Source organism: Lonchura striata, chromosome 27 (assembly GCF_050655825.1).
Source record: "Lonchura striata isolate lonStrDom1 chromosome 27, ASM5065582v1, whole genome shotgun sequence".
Classification (NCBI taxonomy): Eukaryota; Metazoa; Chordata; class Aves; order Passeriformes; family Estrildidae; genus Lonchura; species Lonchura striata.
In genome coordinates, this window is record NC_140729.1 from 2,273,451 (window position 1) to 2,300,189 (window position 26,739).

At 50.9% G+C, this 26,739-nt stretch overlaps 2 protein-coding genes across 4 annotated transcripts in view; one reads left to right on the forward strand and one right to left on the reverse strand.

The window, feature by feature from the left end:
• Positions 1–150: 150 nt before the first annotated feature.
• MED1 (mediator complex subunit 1) lies at positions 151–19,623 on the reverse strand. 2 transcript variants are annotated; one of them, XM_021532927.4, is made up of 17 exons: positions 19,453–19,623; positions 17,261–17,367; positions 15,787–15,865; positions 15,190–15,244; positions 13,617–13,749; positions 12,891–12,919; positions 12,462–12,533; positions 12,206–12,280; positions 11,765–11,838; positions 11,421–11,510; positions 10,366–10,477; positions 10,012–10,136; positions 9,697–9,815; positions 8,341–8,542; positions 7,295–7,390; positions 7,088–7,193; positions 151–5,854 (listed from the first exon to the last, which is right to left on the reverse strand). In XM_021532927.4, exons 1-17 carry the CDS (start codon positions 19,478–19,480, stop codon positions 2,608–2,610), a joined length of 4,749 nt encoding a protein of 1,582 aa, XP_021388602.1. In that variant the 5' UTR covers positions 19,481–19,623; the 3' UTR covers positions 151–2,607. The 2 variants fall into 2 exon arrangements, with proteins under 2 accessions (XP_021388602.1, XP_085417939.1); XM_085561813.1 differs by lacking the exon at positions 19,453–19,623 and adding an exon at positions 19,081–19,446.
• Positions 19,624–20,348: 725 nt separating this feature from the next.
• CDK12 (cyclin dependent kinase 12) overlaps positions 20,349–26,739 on the forward strand; it is a 32,848-nt gene continuing 26,457 nt past the window's right edge. Inside the window, exon 1 of one of the 2 annotated variants that reach the window (XM_021532925.4) lies at positions 20,349–21,555. In XM_021532925.4, the coding sequence (XP_021388600.1) occupies positions 20,516–21,555 (1,040 nt within the window). In that variant the 5' untranslated portion in view covers positions 20,349–20,515. The remainder of the gene's footprint in view (positions 21,556–26,739) is intronic. The other variant, XM_021532926.3, reaches the window with a different exon arrangement.

Genomic DNA, 26,739 nt, shown 5'->3' on the forward strand with positions numbered 1-26,739 from the left:
CGCCTCTCCGCTCTTCTCTTCCGGGAGCGGCGAGTTCAACCAATCAGCGCCCCGCGCGCGGGTGACGTCACGGTGATGTCATTCTCGCGGGAAAATCAAGCATGGCGGGGATGCCCCTGTGACCCCCCCCCAGCACAGAGCCGAGGCCGCTTTGTACCAAAGGGGTTTATTTGCATGTAAATAAACATGTTCTCTGCGATATCTCCAAAAAAAGTTGGAATTCCGCTTTCCACACACCCCCCTCCCCCAAAAAAAACTGCCGCGGGAGCCGGGGTTATTTACAAATCCATCGGTTTTCCAGCCAGGGATTTATGTACATCATGATAATCGAGGAAAGGAACCAGTTTCTTTTAATCTCCGTGTTCACTTCACCACCTGAGATTAAAAGGTTTGGCTTATATTTAATTTTATCTTTCTGAATACTGAAAGATGTACAATTATTGAGAATATAAGCAAAAATATTCCAAAAATAAACCATTTCTCAGAGCCCGAGCACTGACACCCCAAAGCCTCTGCGTGGTCACGCACCTCAGCTCTCCCAGGACTGACGTCATTGGAAGGGGTCAGGGCACCAAAACGGGGTGAAAAGCTTTAAATTTGGGCTGGAGGAGACGTTGTTCCCTCTGTTCCCACCCTCCACAGGGGGAATTTTGGATACTGAGCTTTGGTCTGGGTGAGGGGAGAGGAAACCAGTGCAGCTTGTTCCTTTAAAAGAAGGTTTTTGTGTCAATTTTGCTGCTTTCCCTTCCAACTTTTAGCATGCTGCACAGCGGGAAAACACAGGGAGCCATCCTGGGGAATTCCCAGCCTGGATTCCACTTGAAAGTGCTTCTTTTGGAAGGCTGGTTGTGCCCTCGCACAACTCGCGACGGATCGAAGGGATTTTTGTCCACAAAAACACAAAAAAGGATTAAATAAAAGCAGATGGGGGCAGGCAGCCCTTCAGAGGATGAGCTGGCACCATTCCCAAGAGAGCCACTGGAGCAGAATTCCTCTGGGATTGCATTCCTGACGTCCTCTTTGCAGCAGCCCACGGCGCCAACGCTGCGCCAGGTATCAGCGTTCGCTCTCCGATTTATTTCCCATTTTATTCTCATTTCAAGCTCTGGCGAGGGGGAGGCGTGCAAGACACCAGGAGCAAGGGATAAATACTGGAAAATGCAAGGAGGGGAAGTTCTCCGGAGTTGGAGGAAGTTTGGGAGATGTTCAGGCTCCCAACGCTCTGCGGGAAGCCTGGAATTAAACTGGAGGCAGGAGGAAAGGGGTGACAAATCCCTACAATTAACAGGAGAGCTGCCAACCTGCTAAAAAACAAACAGCTTTCCTGGGGTATCCCACCCAGGATGGGAAGTTTCAGTGGTTTCAAAGAAAAACTCAAATCCTTGACAGCTTTTCCCGCTGCGTCCCCAGAGGTGAAGCACAACCTCATTCCCACGGGGAAATCCTGGCCTCCGGCACCCACAGCAAAATCCAGTGGGAGCAGGATCCTGCTCAGTACATAATTCCACAGGAGATGCGTTCCCAGAACTCCTGATTTCCCACATTCCTCTTCAGTGAATCAGATGAAACTGCTTTTAAAAATAAAACAACTCTCCTGAGTCTCTTTTCCTTTCAGGGACCACAAGATCAGCCCGGAGAGGACGCCTGAGTCACGCTCCTAATTCCAGCCAAAAGGGGAAAATCCATCTTTTAAGGAAATCAACACTTCTGATCCCAGCTGAGCCACTCTGGGACTGTTTTCCAAGCAGGACACGGCTCCCTTAGCTGGAAAATCTGTGTGTGAGCACAATTCCCAGCTCAGCAGCACCAGGAGATTCCAGGGAAGCTTGTTGGTGCAGGCAGGATTTCCCTTTCCACTGAGATTTGCTGGAATTTCACCCTGCTGGAATGTCACCCAAGCTGCAGAGCCACCCAAACCCACGGGTTCTACCCAAATTCCTGCTGGGGGAAAACAAGGAGCACGAGGTGTTCCCACATGGAGGTGAATAAATAGCTAAAATAAACGGGAAGGCAAACCCAAGGCAGCAGCAATCCCTCAGAGCTGTGACCCGGGATAAAATCCTGATTTCCATGAGAAAACAGCGCCCAGCTCGTGCCAGAGGCATTGTGCTAAGCTGGGCATTGGACGAAGGAATGCCGTGGGAATAAAATAAATTTAAAAATTCATGATTTTTCCTTCTTCCAAAGAATTAAAACCCAGCCTTAAAACACTTCCTAAAATAATTACTTTAAAACTTCCTACATCCGAAAGGAGCTTATCCTGAATGGGAAGAGGGCAGAGGGACTGGGATCTCCCAGACCAGCCTATGTCCGTTTGCTCCATCTGGGAGCTGCTCCCAAATTTCCACACTCGGTTTCATCCCCGTTCACTCCGACAGGGATGGTAATACTCATCAATTCAGGAGGAATGGAAGGCCACAGGCTGCTGCCACTCACATCCTTCTGCACAGACCTTGGTGGTCTGAAAATCTTGGAAATACCTTGGAAATACTTATTGTTCCCCCCCCTCTCCAAACACACCCCGTGAAGATCCGTGTGGCAGGTTTGAGATGAATCCTTCCTTCCTTCCTTCCCACCAGGACCTGCGGACAGCTCATCTGGGAGAAATTAATTGCCAATTAAAGCAACATCCATGAGATCATCATCTTCCTCCCCGATCAGGAACTCGGGGCTGGCGCGGGACGGCCGCTCGGCCGAGAGGATGGCGTTGCTCGCCATGGACAGAGACTGATCCGCCGAGATCGGAGACTTGGACCAGCTCTCGGGCTTCACGCCGTGGGATTTCTTCTTGTCCCTGTCCTTATCCCGCTCCCTCTCTCTGTCCCGGTCTTTGTCTTTCACTTTCTTCTTCTCCTTTTTGTGCTTCTTGTGCTTCTCGGCGCTGTACTCGGGCAGGGGCCGGATGCCGTCGTCGGAGCTGGGGCTGTTCTGGTAGGATTTCTCGGCGATGGAAGAGCCCGACTCGCTCTCGCTGTCGATGTTCTGGGGGGTGTAGGCTGGGGATTTGCTGTGGCTGGGGGAGCAGCGCTCGTGTTTGGGCGTGGAGCCGCTGATCAGGGGCGAGCCGTAGCTTTTGGAAGAAGCCATCTGAGGCCTCAGGCCGTCCCCGCCTCCTTCCCCGGGTTTTTGCAGAGTTACTTTGGCTTTAATGCTAGGGGAACCACCATCATGTTTGCTGATGATAATTTTGGCCACTCCAGTGCTTCCGACGTTTTTGGAATCCGAGTTCTTCTTGGAAGAGTCGACGGATCCTCCAGACACGGAGACCTTCGATTTCTCCTTGTCGCTCTTCTCCCGCTTTCCCTGGAACTCCCCTCCAGACATGTTGTGTTTGGAGGACATCGTATGGCTTGAGGAATTGGAACTGGGCCCCATCTGTCCATCCATGGGGTCGTCTCCGCCGGGCCCGCTCGTGACCACCCCGTGCTTCAGCTTGTCTATGACCGCCGTCAGCGATGGCTTCTTGTTTCTGCTCGGGGACTTGCCTTTGGAGCTTCCATGCTGGTTCTGGGATGAAGACATGGAAGACCCGCTGGACGAAAAGGAAGATGAAGACGCCGTGGAGGAATTGGACGAGGGAGGCGGTTTCTGTGACATAGACCCGGAGGATCCCATTCCTGAAGACGATTTCATGCTCGAGCTCGATCCAGCCCCAGACATGTGGGACCCACCAGAGCCTGAACCGATGGGCGACTTCGCTTTAGACGACGGGGGAGTACCCGGGACGGGTTTCATGGGAGAGGCGAGTTTGTCAGAACCCCCCGAGGGTCTCGAGTGGGACGGGGAGATGTTTGGTTTGCTCATGGAAGGGTTCATGAGGGACGATGGCTTTCCTTGAGGTTTCATCTTGGTGCTGCCAGAGCCGGTGCTGAGGCCGTGCTTGGTGATGGGGGAGGACCCCGGCTTTCCCACCGACTGGGCCGAGCCCTTGGACTGACCCGACCCGGAGCCGCCTTGGCTGGAGTACAGGCTGCTGCTCATCTTTGAGCCAGAAGACCCTTCTGATTTGCTTTTAATTTTGCCTGAGGTTGAAGAGGAGGAAGAAGAGGAGGAGGAGGAAGAATGGCTATGATGGCTTTTGCTGCTGGAGGAGGTGACGGAGCCACTACTCGTGTACTGGCCGTGTGAAGACGGTTTGCCAACAGTCACTGTTCCTTTTGGGATCTGAATGGTTATTTTTGGAATAGGAGGAGTGGCTACCCCGGGAGGAGTCTGGGATCTGCCCGAACTCCCCGGAGATTTGGACCCACCTGTGCTCGCTGGCGGCGTGAAGGGCCTGTTGGATGAACTGTGGGACGGAGATTTCCCATCCGTCTCCTGCTTCTTCCGCTTCGGAAGTTTCTCTTTGCTTTTGCCATCGCTGGACGGCGTCCGGCTGCGCTTCCCTGGCTTCCCATCTATCCCGGCACCTGCCATGGCACTTCCAGAGCCATTGCCTTCCTTTACCCGTTTCTGAGACTTCTCTTTTCCTAAATCCCCCGTGTTCAGCAAAGGGCTCTGACCTCCACTGTGGTGCTCCATGATGTCAGAGGACCCCAGTGCTTTGCTGGCAGCTGCAATAATACTAAAATCCACCGTATCGGATGGAGCACTCCCCTTAAATTTATTTTCCCCCCCGTCAGCCCCCAAGACTTGCACCCCTAAATTAGTTAGAGCCTGGGGGCCATAGCCCTTGAAATCATCAGTGTCTCCGCTCTGACTGCTCTCATCAAAGTATTCCTCCCCAAAACCACTCTGGCTCTGACTGTTCAGCAAGTCAGGGTTGAAATCTACCCCGTCCGGAAAAAAATGGTTGGAGGAGTCGCTGTTGGGGCTCACAGCGGCGTCGGCGATCAGGTCCGCGGGGTCTGTGTAGGGGTTCTCACTGCTGTTGGTCTGAAAAACATCGGGGTCAAAGAGGGCACTTTGTGAATGTCCTGAACTGGAGGAGTCTCTGACTGGAGTCCCAATGGGCGGGCAGTCCTCGGTACTGGTGGGCAGCTTGGAAGCCTCCTCTGCGATATCCGAGAGGATGTCGGTGACGTCGGGCCCGATGCTGTCCGAGCTGGACAGGCGAACCATCCTCTGGATGCTGGGCTGGGCGTGGGGCAGCGCCTGGGGGTAGGTGGCAGGAGGAGTGCTGCACTGGCTGGGTGCTGGAGTAATATGAGGGGTGTCCAGGGTGTCTGCAGTCATGTTGACATCAAAAATGGGGTTCTGGGAGTCAACGTCCATGGAAAAGAGCTCCCTCTGGAAATCGTCCTCAGTCTGGTGCTTGGGCTTGTCGGCCGGCATGCGGGATTTTTTTTTCTTTTGTTTATTCCCCCCAGGGCCCATTTCCATCCTGGGGGAGCCAGAGGAGGAATTCTGCCTTTCCAGAGGGCTGCTCCCATAGAGAGTGGAGAAATCCTGAGGGGGATTCTCCTTAAGAAGGTTCATGAGCATGGGGTGGTTCTTGGTGTTGCTGGCTGGTGAGGATACCGGTGGTGGCGTGTGGTGGGGTGGGGTTGGACTTGAGCCAATGGTAGACCCCACATTGCCTGTGATCTGCAACAAACTAGTGAGAATTGGGTTCTGAGACACTTTGCTGAAGTCCTCCCCATGGCCCACCGAGTCATGCCTCTCTTTCATGCTTATGCTCATGTTAAACAAAGTAGTGATGGGCCCCCCAGGAAAAGTGTTGGTTGGGGTGGTGGTCCCACTCATTGGGTTGCTGCCCGTGGTCATGCCATACCCGGGGCTGCTGGCTGGGGGCAGGTTTTTCTTCACCATGTCCTCAACTGTCTCTGCAATGAGGGACAGGGCCGGCGTGTCAGCTTGGATGGTTTCTGCTTTCCTACGGATGGCTCTCATGGTGACAGGGATGGACATGCACCTGCAAGACACAGCACAGGGTCAGCGTGGGGCTCACTGGGTCATGGGGAGGTTTTACACCTCCAGCACGTAGGAAACGAGCACTCAGGGCTCTGCACAGGAGAGCAGCAGGTCCAGGTTTTAGTTATGTCCTGCTTGAATTCACACTTCTCCCACCACCCCTATCCAGCCACAAGACACCTGCATGTGCAATCACAGAGGGAGAAATAATTATCTCTAATAATTATAGCTGACAGATCATTATCTGGTAGTTAATAACTGATAGCTGACAAATCATTATCTGCTTGCACAGGAGAGCAGCAGATCCAGGTTTATGTCCTGCTTGAATTCACACCTCTCCCACCACCCTTAACCAGCCACGAGACACCTGCATGTGCAATCACGGAGGGAGAATTAATTATCTCTAATAACTGATAGCTGACAGATCATTATCTGCTTGCACAGGAGAGCAGGTCCAGCTTTTATTTATGTCCTGCTTGAATTCACACCTCTCCCACCACCCTTAACCAGCCACAAGACACCTGCACGTGCAATCATGGAAGGAGAATTCATTATCTGGTAGTTAACAACTAATTTATTAATTTAATAGTTAATAAATTAGTTAATAACTAATTTAATAATATCATTATCTGGTGGTTAATAACTGATAGCTGACAGATCATTATCTGCTTGCACAGGAGAGCAGCAGATCCAGGTTTATGTCCTGCTTGAATTCACGCTTCTCCCACCACCCTTAACCAGCCACGAGACACCTGCACGTGCAATCACAGAGGGAGAATTAATTAATTCTCTCTAATAACTGATAGCTGACAGACTATCTGGTAGTTAAAAAGCACAGGATGTAATCACAGAATCATGGAATGCTTTGGTCTGGAAGGGACCTTAAAGCCCACCCAGTTCCAGCCCTCTGCCATGGGCTGGAGCAGCTTTTTGAGCTCAAAAACCAGTGTTAACACTACATTCTCCTCAGGGATAACAAGCCTATAATGTGCTGAAAGCAAAACCAGTGGTTTCCACTCCAAAGGTGACAGGAGTGCTGTGTCCTGTGAATGTGACTGTAAAAAACAAACTCAAAAACAAGTAGCTACAGTTCAACATCTGGCACTGAATTTTCAGCATGGCTCTGGGTTCTTGTCTCCTCCAAAGAACCACAGAACAGCTGAATGAACCACGAGACGGAGCAGAGATCATCTGTGTGCTTGGGAGCACAGGGTGGGACAAAATCCCAGCTTACCTTTGAACAACCTTGGCAATGAAATCATCTGTACAGATGAGGGCATCAGACAGCCCTTTGTAGAGCTTACAGTTCACGTGGCTGGAGTCCTGCACGTCCATCACCACTGCGAGAGAGCAGGGAGAGATCAAAATGCTGCACACAGGGCCAGGAAAGCCTGCCAGCCTTGCCAGCAATGCTGCTCCTGCTGCCCCCGAGGCCACTTACCACACACCAGGGAGTCGTTCACAGGGTGCTGGAAGGACACACTGAAACACGAGTCGGAGAGAGGACAAACTTCAAACTGCAGGATGCCCGGAGAATCTGAAAGACACAGCAACTTTTCACTGAGGGAACAGTGGAGATGAACCAAAGCTTCAAAACCCCAACACGGATGGGGGAAAACAAGCAAGGGAAGCAGCAGAGCAGCAGAGGCCACATTTTTTATGAGGAGAACTCCCCAGAGCTCATCATTCCCACCTCATATTCCTCTGGAGGTGGCACCTGCTGGAGCCCACCCTAGTTCAGGGTGGCTCCGTGTGGTGGAAAAGTCTCTCCTCCAACCCGAGCTTCCAAAGAAAGGCTCAGTGGTCTCTTGTTGTTCAGTCTCAAGGCAGTTTATTGCAAGTTATCTAAAAGATTTTCTCCTTGGGCTGCTGTGGTTTGCTCACAGCTCAGGCAGAGGCACACACACACCCTGACATCCTCTCTGACTTCCGACTGCTTCTCCTCTCCCACCCAGGGCTGCTGCTCTCTTTTATATGGTACATTACAGGTTAAATGTTTATGGTTTTTCCCCAATGCCTGTTACCTATATTAAATGGTGCTTTTCTATCTTTTATATGGTACATTACGTGTTACATGTTTATATTTTTCCCCAATGCCTATTACCTATATTAAATGGTGATTTTCTACTCTAAACCAATCTGTGAGTGCCAATATCACCAAGAACATGGAGGTGAGGAAGGACAAAGAGGGAGGACAGGGCAGGCCCAAATCCCAAATCCATCTTAAAACCTCTGATCCCCATGTACAAAACCAAAACCCCCCTGTACAGCACTCAAAAATTCTTCCCTCTACTTTGTGACTACTTCTACTCTAATATCTAAACTTTTGTGACTTCTTCCTGCAAGGTTGGTAAATCATTCTATGGTTTAAATGTAAAATCCCAGCTGTTTGCAGCTGCCTGCCAGGGTCTCAAATGCTTCTGACTGACCTGGACACGGAATATCCAAAAATATCTGCGGGACATTTTGGGTTCAGACAGCACCCACCTTCCTTCAGGACTGTCCTCTTGACACAGCTGCCGATGAGGGTGTTGTAGGCCACCTGGTGCCGGATCAGGTTGAGGATGAGGGGCACCCTGCCCGGGTGCTGGAAAGCAATTTTGCTGATCAGAGTTCCCTGGAGGCTTCGTCCGTCCGGGAGAGGAGCGTCTTTGTTCAGGAAGTAACAGTGCTGCTGTCCTGGAAGAGCCTGACAAACAATCCCTGCTTCAGAAGGGGAAAATGGACATCATGCAGCAGTGCTCAGAGGCCACCGACACCACGTCACCTTTCTGGCTGACAGGGATAATCACTGAGGATGTTTTCCTTCCACTCTGAAAAATGAAAACATTTTACTTCTGAGGAATTAAAGTGTTTTCCTTTTTCAGAGTGGAAGGAAAGCATTTAATTCCTCAGAAGTAATACTGCCCACTGTTCCCACTAGAACAGTTTCACACTGGATGGCATCCCTTCTGGGGAGAGAATCCTCTGAGTTAACACTCATGCACAAATTTAAGGATTTCTCCCAAAATGCTGCAATTTGTTCAGCCACGCATCACTGGACAAAAGGGAGGGACAGGTCTGGGAAGGCTCAGCCCCTCTGCTCTCCTCCCTGCAGCTGCATTCCAACAGCAAAGCATCTTTCAGTACCTAATTTTCCTGAGTACCATGGTTATCACAGAATCATGGAATGGTTTGGGTTGAGAGAACCTCAAATCCCATCCAGTGCCACAGACTGGGACAATTCCAACTATCCTAAATTGCCCCAAGCCCTGTCCAACCTGGCACTGGGCACTGCCAGGGATCCAGGGGCAGCCACAGCTTCTCTGGGCACCCTGTGCCCTGTACACAAAGCCTAATGCTTGAAGAATAAGTTTTGTCTGTGAATAAATACAGAACCCATTTTGTTTATCCCACCTGGAAGACACCTGAAAGAGCTGAAGCCCCCTGAAATGCTGCTGTGGAGGTGTGTAGCAGCACATTTCTCCCTCTCTCAGGATTTTTAATAGAGGTGCACAGAGAGAAAATTTCTGTTTCTGCTCCTTGTTTTTCTCATGTAGAATGTGTTTAGAGAATTGTTTACCTGGAGTGAGTGCCTGATTAGAGTCTAGTAAGGATTGTTTGAGCCTGATGGCCAATCCAATCCACCCGTGGCTGCACTCTTGAGAAAGGATCACAAGTTGTGTTAAAGCCGTATGTAGTTTTAGTATCTTCCTTTATATAGTATATTCATGTATTTTAACATAATTATAATAAAGAAATCATTCAGCCTTCTGAATGGAGCCAGCCATCATCATTCCTTCCCATTCGTTTCCCCTGCATTTACAAAGGAGGTGTCCCAGGCTGGCTGGGGCACACACTTACGGCGTAGAAGCGCATGTTGTGGTTCAGGGGCAGGGGATCGGCCTCCTTGGACAGCTCAAACTGCGTGATCAGCTCATAGAGGGGCACAAACGTGGGTGCTGTGTCAAACAGGGGGATACCTGAGGGGACAACACCGCGTTGGAATGATGGCACCTGAAGCCAGGGAGAGATGGTGGAAAACCTGCCCAGGTTTTACCGAGAACAGCGCGAAACCCCAAACACCTCCCCACGTTAAAAATCAGCAGCAATTACTGATAGAAACGAGGCAACGTGAATAAAAACCCCAGAGATGTGTCTGACAGGTCTGCAACCCACCTGTGCAGCTCTGCAGCTTCTGGATGAAAGCTCGAGACACTGGAATGGGACGTGGGAATTTCAGGAAGAAACAAGCAGGCAAATCCACGCTGTTGGCACTGGTGATCGAGGAGAAAGACGGAGTTCTGGAAGAATTGGGAGTGGACAAAAGGTCCTGTGAGCTGCAGGGCTTCTGCTGTCACCTGGCACAACATTTCTGTTTGCTCAAATACACCTTAAGAGTGAAGGCACTCCTCAGAAGCAGCTGACAGCCCTGAAAAAGGCGTTTTTTGGCCTAAAGGCAGCACATGTGGAATTTTTATACAGCTGTGACAATCCCCCCAGCTGAGTGCTGGCCTCGTGTCCTGCCCTTACCCTTTGCTGTCCACAGGATGGGAGCCCATGATCAGTGGAGCAATTGGAAGTTTGTGCATGGCCATGGTTCCCTCGACTGTCACCGACACGTTCATACCCAGCGAGCGAGGAACTGCAGGGGGAAGCAGGAGAACCCAACAAGGACATGAGCTGATGGGGAAAAAACCCACCAGAGGCAACTTTTGTGGATTAAATATGAATTAAATGTACTCTCCATCCCTGGAAGTGTTCAAGGCCGTGCTGGATGAGGTTTGGAGCAACCTGGGATGGTGGAAGGTGTCCCTGCCCATGGAAATGAATGAGCCTTAGGGCTTTTTCCAACACAAAATATTCTGTGATTCCATAAAATATTACTCTGGCTTTCCCCACAAGGCACAGAGTTCACTGTTCACCTCCAGGACCAAATGGACAGGAGCCAAACTGACTGTTCTACCCAAAGCTCCATTTCCCTCTTGCCAGGTGGACCAATTGCATCATTCTCAAAATATTTTCCAAACGCTTCTGCGAGTTCGTAGTTTGCTCTTTGCAAAGCAAAACAAATTATGAGTCTGGATAATTTCCCTCTCTTTTTTCCGTGACAACTGGAGCTTGGTTTTGGCGTTGTAACAGGAGCCACATGTCCATGCATAAAAACAATCTTCCAGGATGATGGGAGAGGCACAAGGCTGGATGGAGCTCTGAGGAACTGGGATGGTGGAACGTGTCCCTGCCCATGGCAGGGGATTGGAAGTGATGAGCTTTAAGGTCCCTCCAAACCCAAACCATGCTGGGATTTTATGTTATTTATTCAGGTAACAAAACAAATCCCACGTTAAAATGAGATTCTCTGCAAGGAAAAAGGCTCTGCCTGCAAACCCCAATACCCCAGCCCTAACTCCAGCACAGCCACAAGGTCCGGTGGCCAGTGGTCTCCTGGGCTCATTAAACCCACAGGATTTAATGACTGTCCTGTGATTGTCCTGCTGGACAGGGTGACAGCAGAGGCTGGGCTGGAATTCTGTTTTCTTCCCTCCTTCCAGCAGCAGCAGCCCCCAGCAGTCCCACTGCTGACCTACCACTGTTCTCGTGCAAAACCACGGGGGCTCCAGTGCCATCCTCAAATAAATCATAGGGGGAGACGTAATATTTGAGGTTCATCAGGAGACCTGGGGGAGAGAAACTCCTGATGAGGCATCCTGAGAAGTCATCCTGATCATCCCCACCCCACAAAGCCACACAAACACCCAAAGACTTTGTCCCTCTTTTACTTTATTATTTTCTATCAGTTAATGTGAAATTATGACCCATAGATGAGGCCAGGAACAAATAATTTTTTAAAAATTTGTTAAAATCAATTAAAGTTTATTATTAGTTGTTTTTTTTTGTTTTTTTTTAAGAATTAAGAGTGAATCACAGGTACCTCCACTCCTGGGGGTGAGATAGCCAACACTGCCATGAAGGATTTTGTCCAGGGGGTTTGCATTGGTGGCTTGCCTGCAAGAGAGGCAAACACAGACTGAAACAAGCCACAGCCACACCTGAAGCCAAAATTTACGTGCTGAGACTGATTTCAACTCAAAATTCACATTTCTGGGACCCAAAGAGGGATTGATCCAAAACTTCAACTGTACAGGCAAAACAGGAGCTGCTTTACCCTCGTGGCTGGTTTATCACTGAATCTACAGCAGCCAAACAAGGCCAAAGCTTTCTCAGTTTAAACCACTGAATCCACCTGGCTACAAACTTTTTATTTTGCCTTTCAGACTCTCCTCCAACTGAATCCTGCAGTTAAAAAGGAATTTCTGAGAGCTCTAAGTGTTTATAGATATTTAGAAAACCACACAGACACCACAAAACTTACCAATACATCCCAGCCATCTTTTGGAGATCCAACTCCAAGGACTGCAGAGCCAAGTACATTTTAGTTTTAAGTTTGCTTAGGAAATAAAAAAAACAAAACAGTAAAACAATATAAAAAACTTGAAAGGAACTGTGCAGTGCAAACCTACAAGCTTAAAGGTTTTTTTTTTTTCATTTTATACATGGCTATAAATAAATGTATTCTAAACTTGTTATTTCATTTTATATATCTGGATATAAATATATCCAGGACTTACTTGTCCCCTGGCAGTTTATACAGGTTCACAAGTCCCCTCAGATGCTTTGAAAACTCATCAAAATTTTTCTCCCTGAAAGGAAAAAGGGAGAAGTTACCAAGTATTTAAATCGGTAACAGGTCTCATTTTAAAAAGTGACATTAATAAAGATGCTGAGCCACTTAAAAAAAATAGACTTTCTCCACATGAAAATGTGTTCTTTAAACGATCCAGCTTTAATGTGCTGTGGGCTTTGAAGATACCTTGCACAGCAGCCAGAATCACAAGATCTGAGCCAAAGCCAGAAAATCCCCTGGAGAAGTGAAGACACTTTGTGGGGAAGGAGCAGCTGTGAAGAATTTTGCGTTTCCAGACATCAAATAGCATCAGATCATTACAGCAAAGAGAAACCTGTGCGTGAAAACACAACAACCCACCCCTGTCGCTCACCTCAGATGTTGCACCAGCTCTGGACAGCTCTGGAAAGGAAAGAAAACACAAAGGATGTCAGCGTGGAATGCAGCCACTCCAGGCTTTGTGCAGCTCTGCAGCTGGGAAATAGCAGGGCAGGGAAATTCCCGAGGATCAGCTTTTCCTGGGAAGCCACAAAGTGCTCACAACCACACCCTGCTGTGCGCTCCTCAAGCCCTGCTGGGACAATTCCAGGTAAAAACATTTCCTCTTAAGTTATTAATTTGAAATAAACTTCTCAAACTGTGAAGATTTAGGTTGAAAATCAATGAGCTTACACAGGGATATTAACTATGGGATGTTTTGAGGAGAGGCCAATCAAACACCAAGCTCAAAATCTTGTGCAGAAGGTCACTAAAACCATTTTCTCCCAGCATTCCACAATTTTTAACTTCCATTCCCATATCTGAGCTTTGTAAGAATAATTTCCCTTTCTGTTCCTTGATAAAATTCCATAAAATTCCATAAAATTCTCAGAAAAATTGAGGTAACTTTTCCAAATGATTTTGCAAGCTGTGAATCCATAGGGTGCATTGATTAGAAAATCCCACAGGAGCAAACTACTCCATGGAGGATTTAAATTCCCAGTAGGAGGAGCAGCAAGGGTGTAACTCTGTGTTTAAGGGAATGTTAAATAAAAGCCATTTCCTCTGCTCAAAATAAAGGGAGATAAACAGGAATCCCAAAAGCACAAGGAATACACACCACGGGGTTTTCTCCATGGTGAGCCACCTTGACATCACAGAGCAGCCCTGCAGGGTCCAGCTGCACTTCCACATAAAACATGTCTGAGGTGATGTAGCACTCGGTGCCGTTCGCACTCAGGTGGGACCCCAGGCTGCCAAGGGAACCAGAGCAAAAATCCCTGTGAGATGCACAGAAAAACCCCACGAAACCCACCGTCCAAGCACACAAAACCCACAGAAAATCCCAAAAAAAACTCCACCATCCAAGCACACAAAACCCATAGAAAACCCTAATAAAACCTCACCATCCAAGCACACAAAACCCACAGAAAACCCCAAAAAAACCTCACCGTCCAAGCACACAAAACCCACAGAAAACCCCCCCAAAACCACACCATCCAAGCACAAAAAACCCACAGAAAACCCTAATAAAACCCCACCATCCAAGCACACAAAACCCACAGAAAACCCCAAAAAAAACTCCACCATCCAAGCACACAAAACCCACAGAAAAACCCCACAAAATCCACCATCCAAGCACACAAAACCCACAGAAAATCCCAAAAAAAACTCACTGTCCAAGCACACAAAACCCCATCAAAACCTCACCATCCAAGCACACAAAACCCACAGAAAACCCCAAAAAAAACCTCACCGTCCAAGCACACAAAACTCACAGAAAACCCCCCCAAAACCCCACCATCCAAGCACACAAAACCCACAGAAAACCCTAATAAAACCCCACCATCCAAGCACACAAAACCCACAGAAAACCCCAAAAAAACCCCACCATCCAAGCACACAAAACCCATAGAAAACCCTAATAAAACCTCACCATCCAAGCACACAAAACCCACAGAAAACCCCAAAAAAACCTCACCGTCCAAGCACACAAAACCCACAGAAAACCCCCCCAAAACCACACCATCCAAGCACAAAAAACCCACAGAAAACCCTAATAAAACCCCACCATCCAAGCACACAAAACCCACAGAAAACCCCAAAAAAAACTCCACCATCCAAGCACACAAAACCCACAGAAAAACCCCACAAAATCCACCATCCAAGCACACAAAACCCACAGAAAACCCCAATAAAACCCCACCATCCAAGCACACAAAACCCACAGAAAACCCCAAAAAAACCTCCACCATCCAAGCACACAAAACCCACAGAAAACCCCAATAAAACCCCACCATCCAAGCACACAAAACCCACAGAATACCCCCAAAAAACTCACCATCCAAGCACACAAAACCCACAGAAAACCCCAAAAAAAACCCCAATCCCAGCACACAAATCCCCCAATCCAAGCACACAAAACCCCCCAATCCAAGCAGGCAAATCCCCCAATCCAAGCACATAAAATCCCCCAATCCAAGCACATAAAATCCCCCAATCCAAGCACACAAAACTCCCCAATCCAAGCACACAAAACTCCCCAATCCAAGCACACAAAACCCCCCAATCCAAGCACACAAATCCCCCAATCCAAGCACACAAATCCCCCAATCCCAGCACCACGAGGCTCTGGTGAGGGCAGGGGAGCAGCAGAAATCTTTGCCAGGAGTCAGGGGAGGAGAGAGACCCACCCGCTCTGCCTGGCGATGGACTCCAAGCGATCGGTCATGGCAGGCAGAGACGACACTGGATGGAGGGGACAAAAACCAAAATTCAGGGGAATGATCTGACATTCCCTAAGGAATAACCCAAATCTCAGCTGGTTACTCCCTCCCATGTCTGCTCACACTGTCCCATGTGTAACTACACAGGATTTGTCCCCAAATTTAGACATGAGGTCTGCACAGAAAAAAAAACCCAAAATATTCCCAAACTGCAAGGAGAGAATGGAATTTCTTCTGCAAGTAGAATCCAGGTATGGGCACTCACAGAATTATGAATGGTTGGGTTGGGAGGGACCTTAAAGTCACACCCCTGCTATGAGCAGGACACCTTCTATTATCCCAAATTGCTCCAAGCCCTCAACCTGCCCTTGGACACTTCCGAGGATGGGGCAGCCACAGTTTTTCTGGATAAAAAGAGGATTTTCCCAATAAAAGCAGCACAGCCACTCCTGACTGTCCTTCCTGGCAGTGTGCTGATGGACCTCTGAGCACCAGGAACACCCTGTGTGCTTTTTATGGAGCATTTCCAGAGGATTTTCCACCCTGTGGAGACAACACACCAACCTTTCAGGGCCTTCTGCAGTGTCTCCAAGCAGCTCACCAGGTGCTGGTGTCCCCCCGAGTTCAGCACCACACGCTTTTCCTTGGGCAGGCAGAAGAAAAAAAAAACATCATTTTTCCTTGTCCCTCAGTAGGAGGGAATTATGGCAACTTTTGAACAGCTAAGCGAGGTTTATTTTGATAATTAAAAGCAGATTAGATTTCACCCCCAAATTACAACATTTTGATTCCTCTAGGTGAGCAGTAATCTGCTTGCAAGCAGATCACAAAGGCAGGCCTGGAATTGAGTTTATTTTCTTTTTAGCAACTTGCCCAGCTGGAAGAACAGAATGTAGCAACTTTTTATAGGTCTAAGCTGAGAGTTTTAGAAGAGGAGACAGAAAAATAAAGAGTTGGGCAAACTTTTAACACATGAGTGTGGGCAGGAGGTTTTGTTGTAGCTCTCCCCTGCCTCCTGCTGCCACACCAATATTTTAAACCCATTTTTGACTAAGCCAGGGCTGAGTGTTGAGTGTCACTGAACAAACTGTTCCACAAAACAATATCCTGGAAGGGTAAATAGCAGGAAATATAGGTTTTACTCTTTCCCTGGCACTGAACACTAATTAGGGAACGGAAAGGCACATCAGGCTGGGCAGGTTTGGACATCCCTCCCTCCCCTGCACCACTCAGGAGAGAGTGAAGCCACAGTGCTGTGGTTTGACATGAGAAAAAGAATCTTTTCAGCAGGAAGAAGTTGATGTAGTCAGGGGTCAGGTGTAAATATTGACACTTAGAATAACCAACTGAAAGTAGACATGCTCTTAATATAGAGGGGTTAAAGGCTCTAGAGGAAAATGGGGGGGACTGTAGCCCCAAAATTAAACACTAGACTGTTGTTCCTCTTGGTCCTTGGCAAAGCATCCTCAAAGGAGCCCAATGAGCAGTCTCTGTCCATGCACGGTGGTGAGAGCACAGTGACAAAAAGAGGAGTGTCACACTGGCAGATTCTCTCCAGGCAGTGCCACGTGTGACACAGAAACACAAGAGGTGGCAGCTGTGTTTCCTGGGGGTCTGTAGTGCAAGGGAGACTCCTCTGTCCCCTCTTAGACTCAGTATTGATTATATATTAAAAGGTAAATACTTCATTAAGAGTCCAAATGTGTGTCACTGTAGTTTATTAAAGTTAGATAGTAAGAAGAGGAATGTTTTGAAAGGTTTTAATTTCAAATTTTATGTGTGCTTTTCTTTTTTTTCTTTTATACTAATATAGCAGTAGTAGCTTAATAAAGCTTTTTTTTCCTTTTTGTTATTAAGCTTCGCCTGCTTTATTCTCAATCACATTTCACAGCATCCAATTAAGAAGCTGCATTTTCACGGGGATACCAGCATCAAACCATGACACATGGACACAACAAAAAACACCTGGAAAAGGTCTAAAAACCCAAGAGAAATCCTTCAGCAGAGGAGCTGCAGCTCAGAGCCCAGCAATGCTCACCATGACCTGTCTGACCAACTTGATGGTTTCTGTCCAGGGCCGGTTCTGGCTGTACTTGGCGTGGAGCCTCTCCAGGAGGGAGCTCATCTTGTTCAGCTTCTCTGCCTCTGTCACACAGGAACACAGTGAGCCAACTTTGGTAAGTTCTGCAAACCACTTAAACAACACAAAACTTTCCACCTTTAAGCTGAAAATGACTTCAAAGAATTTGCTAACTGCTGGTTTAACCCCAGAGCTTGAGGTGAGGTTAAGTGTTACGGAATCTCCCAGGCTGTTAAAACTAAAGGACTGTGAAAATCTTATGGATTTTCCTGGAAAATGCTCAGCTCCTGTTCTGCACCATCCCTGAGTGATGTGGCCTCAGCAGGTTCAGTTCTGTCAGGAGAGGATCCCCAGAAACTGAGGCTGTGGGAAACACGGGGTTAAAGCAGTGAGGTGGGTTTTGTGTCCTGGATCCCCTCTCTGGTCTCTCTCCCCCAACTTCTTGAAAGGTCCTCAACACCTTCCACCATCAAAAACCTCAGCCAAGTCATTCCAGCTGCCAGTTCTGCCAAATTCTGTGCTCAGACACGTTCCTGCCCCACAGCAGGACATGGGGAAGCGGCTGGAGCTGTGCCAGGGGGGTTCAGGTTGGATTTTGGGAAGTTTTTTCCCCCCCTCAGAGGGTGCTCAGGCAGTGGAACAGTTCCCCTGGGAATGGGCACAGCCCCAAGAGCTCCAGGAGGGTTTGGACAACGCTCTCAGGGATTTTTGGGGTGCCTGTGCAGGGCCAGGAGTTGGACTGATGATTCCTGGATTTTGGGAATTTTTATCCCCTCCCAGAGGGTGCTCAGGCACTGGAACAGCTCCCCAGGGAATGGGCACAGCCCCGAGGCTGCCAGAGCTCCAGGAATGTTTGGATATCACTCTCAGAGACAGGGTGGGATTTTTGGGGTGCCTGTGCAGGGCCAGGAATTGGGTTGATGATTCCTGTAGAGCCCAGAGCCCCAGGAATGTTTGGACATTGCTCTCAGAGACAGGGTGGGATTTTTGGGGTGCCTGTGCAGGGATGGGAGCTGGGCTTTGATGGTCCTGGGGGTCCCTTCCAGCTCAGGACATCCCATGGCTCCACAATCAGCTCCAAGCTGAGGGCTGCTGTCCCCTTGTGCTGCTCCATGTGCTGGGGGGGATGAAGCAGTGGATGAGTGATAAAGAGAACATGGTTCTCATGAACACTGAAATCCAGTGTTTTATTGCCAAGAGACAGAGCTTTTCATACTTTCACGTCAAAAAAACCATCCCAGTGGACGTCATTCCAGAATAAACCCTGTCCCCAGCCCCAGAGGGTCCAGTGCAGACATGACATTTTAGTGTCACCTCACAGGAGCCTGTGACTTCCACCTGCCAAAATTCCACAGTTTGGGCTCCTGATTGATGCTCTGCTAGCCCACAGACCTCACATTGAGCCCTCCAAACCCAAGTGTAAGGAAGGAATGAATGAATGCTGGGTGTTCTGGAGCCTCCTGCTCTGCACACATTGCAAACCCACCTGTGTCCCCTGCTCCAGCTGACCCTGCCTTGGCAGAGGGGTTGAACTGGATCATCTCCAGGGGTCCCTTCCAACCCCAGCTACTCCGGGATTTGTTTTCAGGCACTTTACACCTCTCAGCTGCATCAACACAGGATGCTGCAGGTGGGAAGGGACCCCTGCAGCTCACCTGGTCCAAGCCCCTCCTCAACCAACACTGAGTTGTCCAGAATCCCATGAGAGAGCTGGAAGGGATCTCTGCAGATCACCCAGCCAGGCAGGGTCACCTGGAATGTGCCCAGAGACCACTCACCCTCCCTGGACACCCTCCTGGAAAGAAGCTCTTCGTCATGCCGAGGTGGAACTTGCTGTGTTTTATTTTCCGGCCGTTTCTCCTCGTCCTGCCGCTGAGCAGAGTCTGAACAGGGCTCTGACAGCCCCTAGCGATATCTGCCCGGACTGATAGCATCCTCATCCTCCTCTCCTCCACAGCAACCAGGCCCAGCTCCCTCCACCTCCGCACAGAGACTCCCCACACCTCAAACCACCTTTGTGACCCTCGCCCGTTTCACTTTCCGGGCCGCCACCTCAACCTCAACCCGAATGCGGAGCCTCGGATCCGCCGGGCCGCCCTCCTTCCCTCACGGAGAACCGGGAACCCCCGCGCCCCTCGCGCCGCACTCACCCTCGGCGCTGCCGGGCGCGGCCTTCATATTGCAAACGCGGGGCTGGTCTGGACTGGAGAGAGGGAGCGGAGAGGGAGCGGGAGCGGCGGCGGCGGCCGGGCCGCCCTCGCCCTCACACGGCGGCGGCCGCCGCCATCGCTGCGCCCGCGGCCGCGCTCCCGCGCTCTCGCGAGACTCCGCGGGAGCGGGGCGGGGCTCGGCGGCCAGCGCGCCCCGCCCCCTCAGCGCCCTGGAAGCGCGGCGGCCGCTCCGCAGCCCCTAACGGAGCATTAACCGCTCGTTAGCCGGCGGTGCGCCGGGGAGGGCTCGGCAGCCACCCGCCGGCGGCTTTAGGGCGCGGCGCGGCGGAGCGGGAGAGCGGCGGGAAAGGGCGGGGCGGAAGCGGCGGCGCCGCCGCCATGGGAGCTTTGTTGCGGGCCGGGCGCTAGGGGGCGCTGTCCCCGCCCCGCGCCCCGATTAAAGTTCGCTGGGAAGGAGCCGCCGCGCGATTTGGCGGCTCTCGCGAGAGGACGAGCGCGCGGGCCCCGCCCATCCCCCGAGAGGACTCGCGGACGAGGAGGACTCGCCGGGGAGGGAAGGAGGGAGGGGTGGCGGCGGCGGAGTTGTCGCGAGAGTTGCGGGCGGGTCTCGCGAGAGTTGGCGGCGCCCCCCGGACGGCGCCGCTCCGGTTCGGGCAGAGCGCGGGGGCCGCGCCGGGGGCGGCGGCGGCTCCGGGGCCCCTTCGGCCGGGGATCCGCGCCCAGGCCCCGCCACCGCCGCTGAGGCCGCGGGCAGCGCTCCGGGCCCCGCCTTCCCGGGGCGGCCGCGCTGCCCGCCGGGCCTGGGCCCCCCTCGGATGAGGCGGTGAGGCCGCGGCGCTTCCCCCTCCCCTCCCGGCTCCTTCCCCCCCCCCGCCCCGGCCCGTCCCTCCCGCCGCCTCCGGGGCTCGGGCCCCGCTCCCCGTGTGAGGAGGGAGCAGCGAGGCCGGCGTGGATGGTGCGAGGGGCGGGCGCGGAGGGAGTTTGAAGTTGGGGGTTTCCGCCGAGTCCGCCCCTCGCCGTTCCCGAGCGCAGCGGGGGAGGAATGCCAAACCCGGAGAGGCATGGGGGCAAGAAGGACGGCGGCGGGGCGTGCTCGCAGCCGGGCGGCGGCGGCTCCAACAGCAAGGAGAGGCACCGGGCGGGCTCCAGGCACAAGAGGCACAAGTCCAGGCACTCCAAGGAGTCCCCGCTGGCGGCCCAGGAAGCGGCGGCGCCCCTGGGAGCGGTGATCAAGCCGCTGGTGGAGTACGATGACATCAGCTCGGACTCGGACACCTTCTCGGACGATGTGGGCCTCAAGCTGGACAGGAGGGACAACGACGAGAGGAGGGCGGAGAGGAGCGAGAGGGCCCAGAAGCACCGGCACCACCAGCACAAGCGGCTCCGGGAGCTGATGAAGAGCAAACAGGCGGAGAAGGACAGGAAGTTGGAAAAGAGCCTGGATGCTTCCAGCAGGTCCGCCAAGGAGAGGATCTCGGGATCCTCCAAGAGGCTCCTGGAGAGCGAGGAGCACCCCAAGGCGCTCTCCTCCTCCAAGAGCAGCAACAAGGAATCGCGCTCGGCCAAGGCGCACAAGGAGAAATCCAGGAAGGAGCGGGAGCTCAAGTCCAGCCACAAAGAGCGCAGCAAAAGCCATCGCAAAAGGGATGCTCCCAAAAGTTACAAAACCATCGACAGCCCCAAGAGGAAATCCAGGAGCCCTCACAGGAAATGGTCGGACAGCCCAAAACTGGACGACAGCCCTTCGGGAGCTTCCTACGTGCAGGAATACGACCTCAGCCCGCCCCGCTCGCACACCTCCAGCACCTACGATCCCTACAGGAAAAGCCCCGGCGGATCCTCACGCCGCCAATCCCTCAGCCCGCCCTACAAGGAGCCCGTGGGTTACCAGTCCAACGCCCGCTCGCCCAGCCCTTACAGCCGGCGGCAGCGATCCGTGAGCCCCTACGGCCGGAGGCGCTCGTCCAGCTACGAGCGGGGCAGCGGCTCCTACAGCGGGAGGTCCCCGAGCCCCTACGGGCGCCGCCGCTCCAGCAGCCCCTTCGCCTCCAAGCGCTCCGTCAGCCGCAGCCCCATCGCCAGGTGCGTGTGCCCCGCCTCGCCCCGGGAGCTGGGAGGGAGTTCGGGAGAGTTTGGAGTGATGGGATACAGGGGGGGATGGGTTCAGGTTGATGGAGGGTGGGTTTAAGGTGGGATATTGGGGAAAAAATTGTTCCCTGCTGCGCTTGCCTGAGGAAGTTGTGGATGCTCCATCCATGGTGTTGTCCAAGGTTGGATAGGGCTTGGAGCAAGCTGGGCTAGAGGAAGGTGTTCCTACCCATGGGATGCTCTTCAGGGCGTTTTCCAACCCAAACCACTCCGTGATTCCGTGATTCCTCCCCATTGCTGCCCAGTGCCGTGTGTGGAGTTGGCTTTGGCTGGGAGCTTTGACCGTTCCCTTTGGAAATGGGGCTGACACTTTGGGAACCGCCTCTGTGCCTGGCGGGAGGCAGCGTCCATGTTGGCTGCGGGCAGGGAGGGAGGCTGGAGGAGCTGCTGGGATTAAGTTACACCCACCTCTGGAGTGGCCCCTTCGTGGGGAGGCTCCCGGAGCAGGATCTAAGGCGCTTACCTGCTGGGAACTTCAGCCACGGGGAATGTTTTCACCTATTTCTGGAAGCCTTTATCTGTTTACTGCGTGTGGGAGCGTGATCCTGCTTTTCAGGAGGGCTCGTTTGGGGTGGATTTTGCTCTTCCTGAACTGGTTTGTCTTTTCTTTCCCCTTGGATTAGAGGCAGCCACGTGCAAACTCCATCTCTCAGCCTAAACTTTCTTTTCTCAGCACTAGAGTTTCTTCCCTTCTGAAATGTGGGCAGGCTGGAAGGGCGAGGAGCAACCAGCTGGATTTTGGCTTATCTCTAATTTTCTCTCCCCTTTTACTCAGTAACTTTGCTCCAGAAGGAAACAATTATTTCAAGGTAGCTCTGTGCGTTTTATTTCAGGTGTTCATTAATCATCCTGTGACATAGTCTAATGTTGATCTTTTCTTTCTCTAGCCCTGGCTTAACGTTCAGTGAGTTTCCAGTTGTCTCCATGGATGCTGTGGAGCTTTGCTTGGAGCTCCATGGCAATTCAGATGTGACCTGGAATGCAATGGCCATAGGAATGCTCTGCTCCCTGGTTGCTGTGCTGCATCCTGCAGCTCAGCAGTTCCCAAAGCACACGGGGCTTTTGGAATTTGGTCTTTGTTACTGCAGCTCTGAACTTCAGGAGTGCTGTCTTCCATGGAGAGCTCGCCTTTGTCCTTGCTGGCAGTTCTGTCTTGGTTTCAACCCCCCTGGAAGCTCTGACGTAAAATCTCTGTATTCCACTGTGATTTTTACAGTGAAAATTTCCTCCAGGCTGCTCCTCCTCTGGCCTGTTTTCTCTGTGTACACCTGGGAGGTTCTCAGGGATAGGCCTGGGTAGTTTTCTGCTCCTTCCCTTCAGTCCTTTTTGCCTGGTGGTGCTACTCTGACACGTTATTTGCTCACCCTTTGGAAGGGTGAGGAAGGTGCAAGGTGTCAGTTCACTGATACAACTCGGAGTTGTGGCGCTGAGGAAATGTCCAGCCCTGAGCAGGGAGAAGCCACTGGGAGCTGCAGAGCAATCCTAAGAGTTTTCTCCCCAGGAGAACCTCTCTGTGTAAGTGGCTGAGTAGAGAATTCAGAGTAGAGAATTCCAGCAGTTCCATTTCCCTGATTTATGGGAGCAACTTCAGAGCACTTTGTGCTGCTTCCCTAAACTTTCAGAGCAACTTTCTAAGGACATCTCCGACTTAAATGCTGGACCCCAAACCAGATGAGTTCCAAAGGTTGCTCACTGTTTACATTCAGCTTGTACCCAACTCTCTGGCTTGATAACTTACTCCTCTCTCTTTCCTGGGCAGATAACTCACTGACTGTGTGAGGTATTCCAGCCCCTTTGGAAAACACCTGCCTGCAGTGACTGTAGCAAAGGGACAGAGGGAATTTCACCTGTTTTCCGTGTGTCAGGTGAAGTGTGAGTTGTAATTCATGTGGTAGCTTTGCTTTGTGGAGCTCCCAGGATGAGAGGTGAGACTGTAGTGGGGGGAGCTCTTGGTCAGGTGTGTCCAGGAGACAGAGGAGGGCTCACCTGAGTGGTTCAGAGCTCACTTGAGTGGCTCAGGGCTCACCTGGGGGGGGCTCAGGGCTCACCTGAGTGGCTCAGGGCTCACCTGAGTGGTTCAGAGCTCACCTGGGGGGGCTCAGAGCTCACCTGGGTGGCTCAGGGCTCACCTGGAAGCTGGGGAAGCTCAGGGCTCACCTGAGTGGCTCAGGGCTCACCTGAGTGGCTCAGGGCTCACCTGAGTGGCTCAGAGCTCACCTGGGGGGGGCTCAGAGCTCACCTGAGTGGCTCAGGGCTCACCTGGGGGGGGGCTCAGGGCTGACCTGAGGAGCTCAGAGCTCACCTGAGTGGCTCAGGGCTCACCTGAGTGGCTCAGAGCTCACCTGGGGGGGACTCAGGGCTCACCTGAGTGGTTCAGAGCTCACCTGAGTGGCTCAGAGCTCACCTGGGGGGGCTCAGAGCTCACCTGGGAGGCTCAGGGCTCACCTGAGTGGCTCAGAGCTCACCTGGGGGGGCTCAGAGCTCACCTGAGTGGCTCAGGGCTCACCTGGAAGCTGGGGAAGCTCAGGGCACATCTGAGGGAGAGGATGGGCAGAGCCTTCCTCACCCTGACACGCTGCACATGAGTGCGAAAGGAGGCAGCTGACTTTGGGCAGTGGCTGATCCCTTTTCTGCTTTCTGTGGAGGAGCAGGAACATTTTTTGGGAGAAAAAAAAAACCTCTTTAACTGGCACACTCAGACAGGGAACACCTGAGCACGGCTTGCGTTCCTCAGGCTTTTCTGGGACACTCCATTATTTCCACTGACTGACAACATGGGGTGGATTTTGGTTTTTTTTTTTTTAGTACATTCTGTGTTTTCTTTCATCTCCACATCCAAAAACACATCATTAGGGAACTGCACCCATGTGCTGTGCTGATTGGAGAAAACCCAGAGTGTTTGCCTTTCCAGTGGCTGTGGAAAACAATCGAGGAGGAAACGAGGATGGTTTGGTCAGTAGGGAAAATAACAGATGTGCTTTGCCATTCCGTGTGGGGAATGTTGTCACTGCAGCTAAAATCTGGAATTCCAGAGTCCCTCATCTTGCTGGAGGTGCTGAGTGTGAGCGTGCACAGGCTGGGTCCTTGCCGTGGTGACAGGTTGCTGGGCATTCAAAAATAAGAATTAAAGTTTGTTTATTGAGGAATTGGAGCAGTCAGGCTTCCTAGATAGTATTTTCTGCTTCATCCTTGACTGTGTTGTTAGAGCAGGTAAAATATGAAATATTTGTGGGTGATTTTGGGTGGGTGGTGTGAATTTTGTGGATGTGGGGCTCTGCAGGTCACCTCTGCTGACACCTGTTAACCATGGCCATCTTCATCCCAATCTTCTGATTGTGTGACTTCAACAAATCTCATAGTGCTTTTTAATTTGGAGTTTTAGATGAAGCCACCCTTTCTTTCTTAATTCACAGCTGTCACGGTTGGTATATTTTATTTCTCTTTTCCAGTTCTGGAGGGGCAGCAGGGTGGGTTTTAATCCCAGAGCATTTTTATCCAGCAGGAGGAAGAAACGTGAGGCTGAATTGCCCCTCATCCATCCTGGATAACCTTGACAAAGCAAGTAAGGTGTGGAATGTTACAAATTAAATGGGAAAGGGGTAAAACTGCTATTAAATAGCTATAGGTAAAACCAGGAAAAAAATCATTCCAGAGGTTAGAAGCGGTTTTCTTCCAAAAGCAAAACCTTCCTGTGCATCTTCTGTACTTTAGTGCCTGGGGGTTTTTTTGGGGTTTTTTTTTTGGGGGGGGTTTTTTCTTTGTTTTTGGTTTTTTGGGGTTTTTTTGAGCTATGCAGTGATAAAAGCCCCCTCAGCAGGTGCTGGGGTGGAATTTTGGGGGCTGTTGATGCTCTGAGGACGGGAGGTGAGATGGTTTTGGTGGAGCTGGGAGAGCAGGAAGGAAATGGGCTTGGAAACAGCAGTTATTTCTGTGGTAAATGCAGGGAATTATTGCTAGTGAGGAGAAGAAGGGTGAGGGCTGCCTGTGAAGAGGACTGGGTGGCAATAGGTGAATTTATTCCTGCTGGGACAGAGGAGTGTTCTTCTTCTTCTTCTTTGCTGCTGGAAGGTCAGGGAGGAAGTGCAGCACTTGCCCACCTTCACCTGTCCCAGCCCAGGCAGAACCCTGGTGGCTGTTTCTAAATTAGCATCATTAAATAAGATAATTTGGATTTTTGCAGATGTTCACGTTGGATCTGGTTTGATTGCTCTGTGTTGGAACTCAAAATGTCCCCTCAGACATTTTTGGATGTTCCAGGTCAGAAGTATTTGAGACCCTGGCAGGCAGCTGCAAACAACTGTGATTTCAGATTTAAACCATAGAATAATTTACCAACTTTGCAGGAAAAACAAGAAGTCACAAAAGTTTAGATATAGTAGAAGTAGTTACAAAATAAAGGGAAGAATTTTTTAGTCTTATACAGGGGGGTTTTAACACCTGTACAGGAGGGTTTTTACTTTATACAAAGGAGTCAGAGATTTTAAGATAAAAAGATTTTTGACTAGTCCTATCCTTCCTCTTTCTTCTTCCTTACCTCCATATTTTTAGTGATATTAGCACTTACAAATTAATTTAAAATAAAAAAACACCATTTAATATAAGTAATAAATATTTTAAAAAGCTATAAACATTTATCATGTAATATACCATATAAAAAAATAACAACAGCCCAAAAGCAGAAAAAAAAAGTCAAAAAACAAAGAGAGGATCAAGAGTGTGTGTATACCTCTGCCTAAGCTACTAACCAAACCACAATAGCCCCAAAAAAAATCTTTTAAATAATCTACAATGAACTAACCAAACAACAAGAAACTATTAAGATTTCCTTTAAAAACACAAGTTTAAAAAAATAACTTTTCCGCCACACGGAACCCCGAAACCAAACCTGGGTTCCGTCAGCTGTGCATGCAGCTGGATTAAATTTTGGTGAGGGTGAGGAGAGCCTGGCAGAGCTTCCCAAAGAAGCTGTGGCTGCCCCTGGATCCCTGGCAGTGCCCAAGGGCTTGGAGCAGCCTGGCACGGCGCGAGGCGTCCCTGCCATGGCGCTGCATGAGCTCCGAGGTCCGTTCCAACCCAAACCCTTCCATGATTCCATGAATTGCAGTGACTCCTGGAGGT

Bases quoted from the DNA above. Each gene is read 5' to 3' on its own strand.
- MED1 (XM_021532927.4), bottom strand. From the start codon at position 19,480: ATGAAGGCCGCGCCCGGCAGCGCCGAGG. The intron at 15,245-15,786 runs GTTGGTGTGTTG...CCCTCCATCCAG, and splicing joins ACTGCAGAAGGCCCTGAAAG to TGTCGTCTCTGCCTGCCATG. The intron at 12,920-13,616 runs GTGTGTATTCCT...TTTCCTTTCCAG, and splicing joins ACCATGGAGAAAACCCCGTG to AGCTGTCCAGAGCTGGTGCA.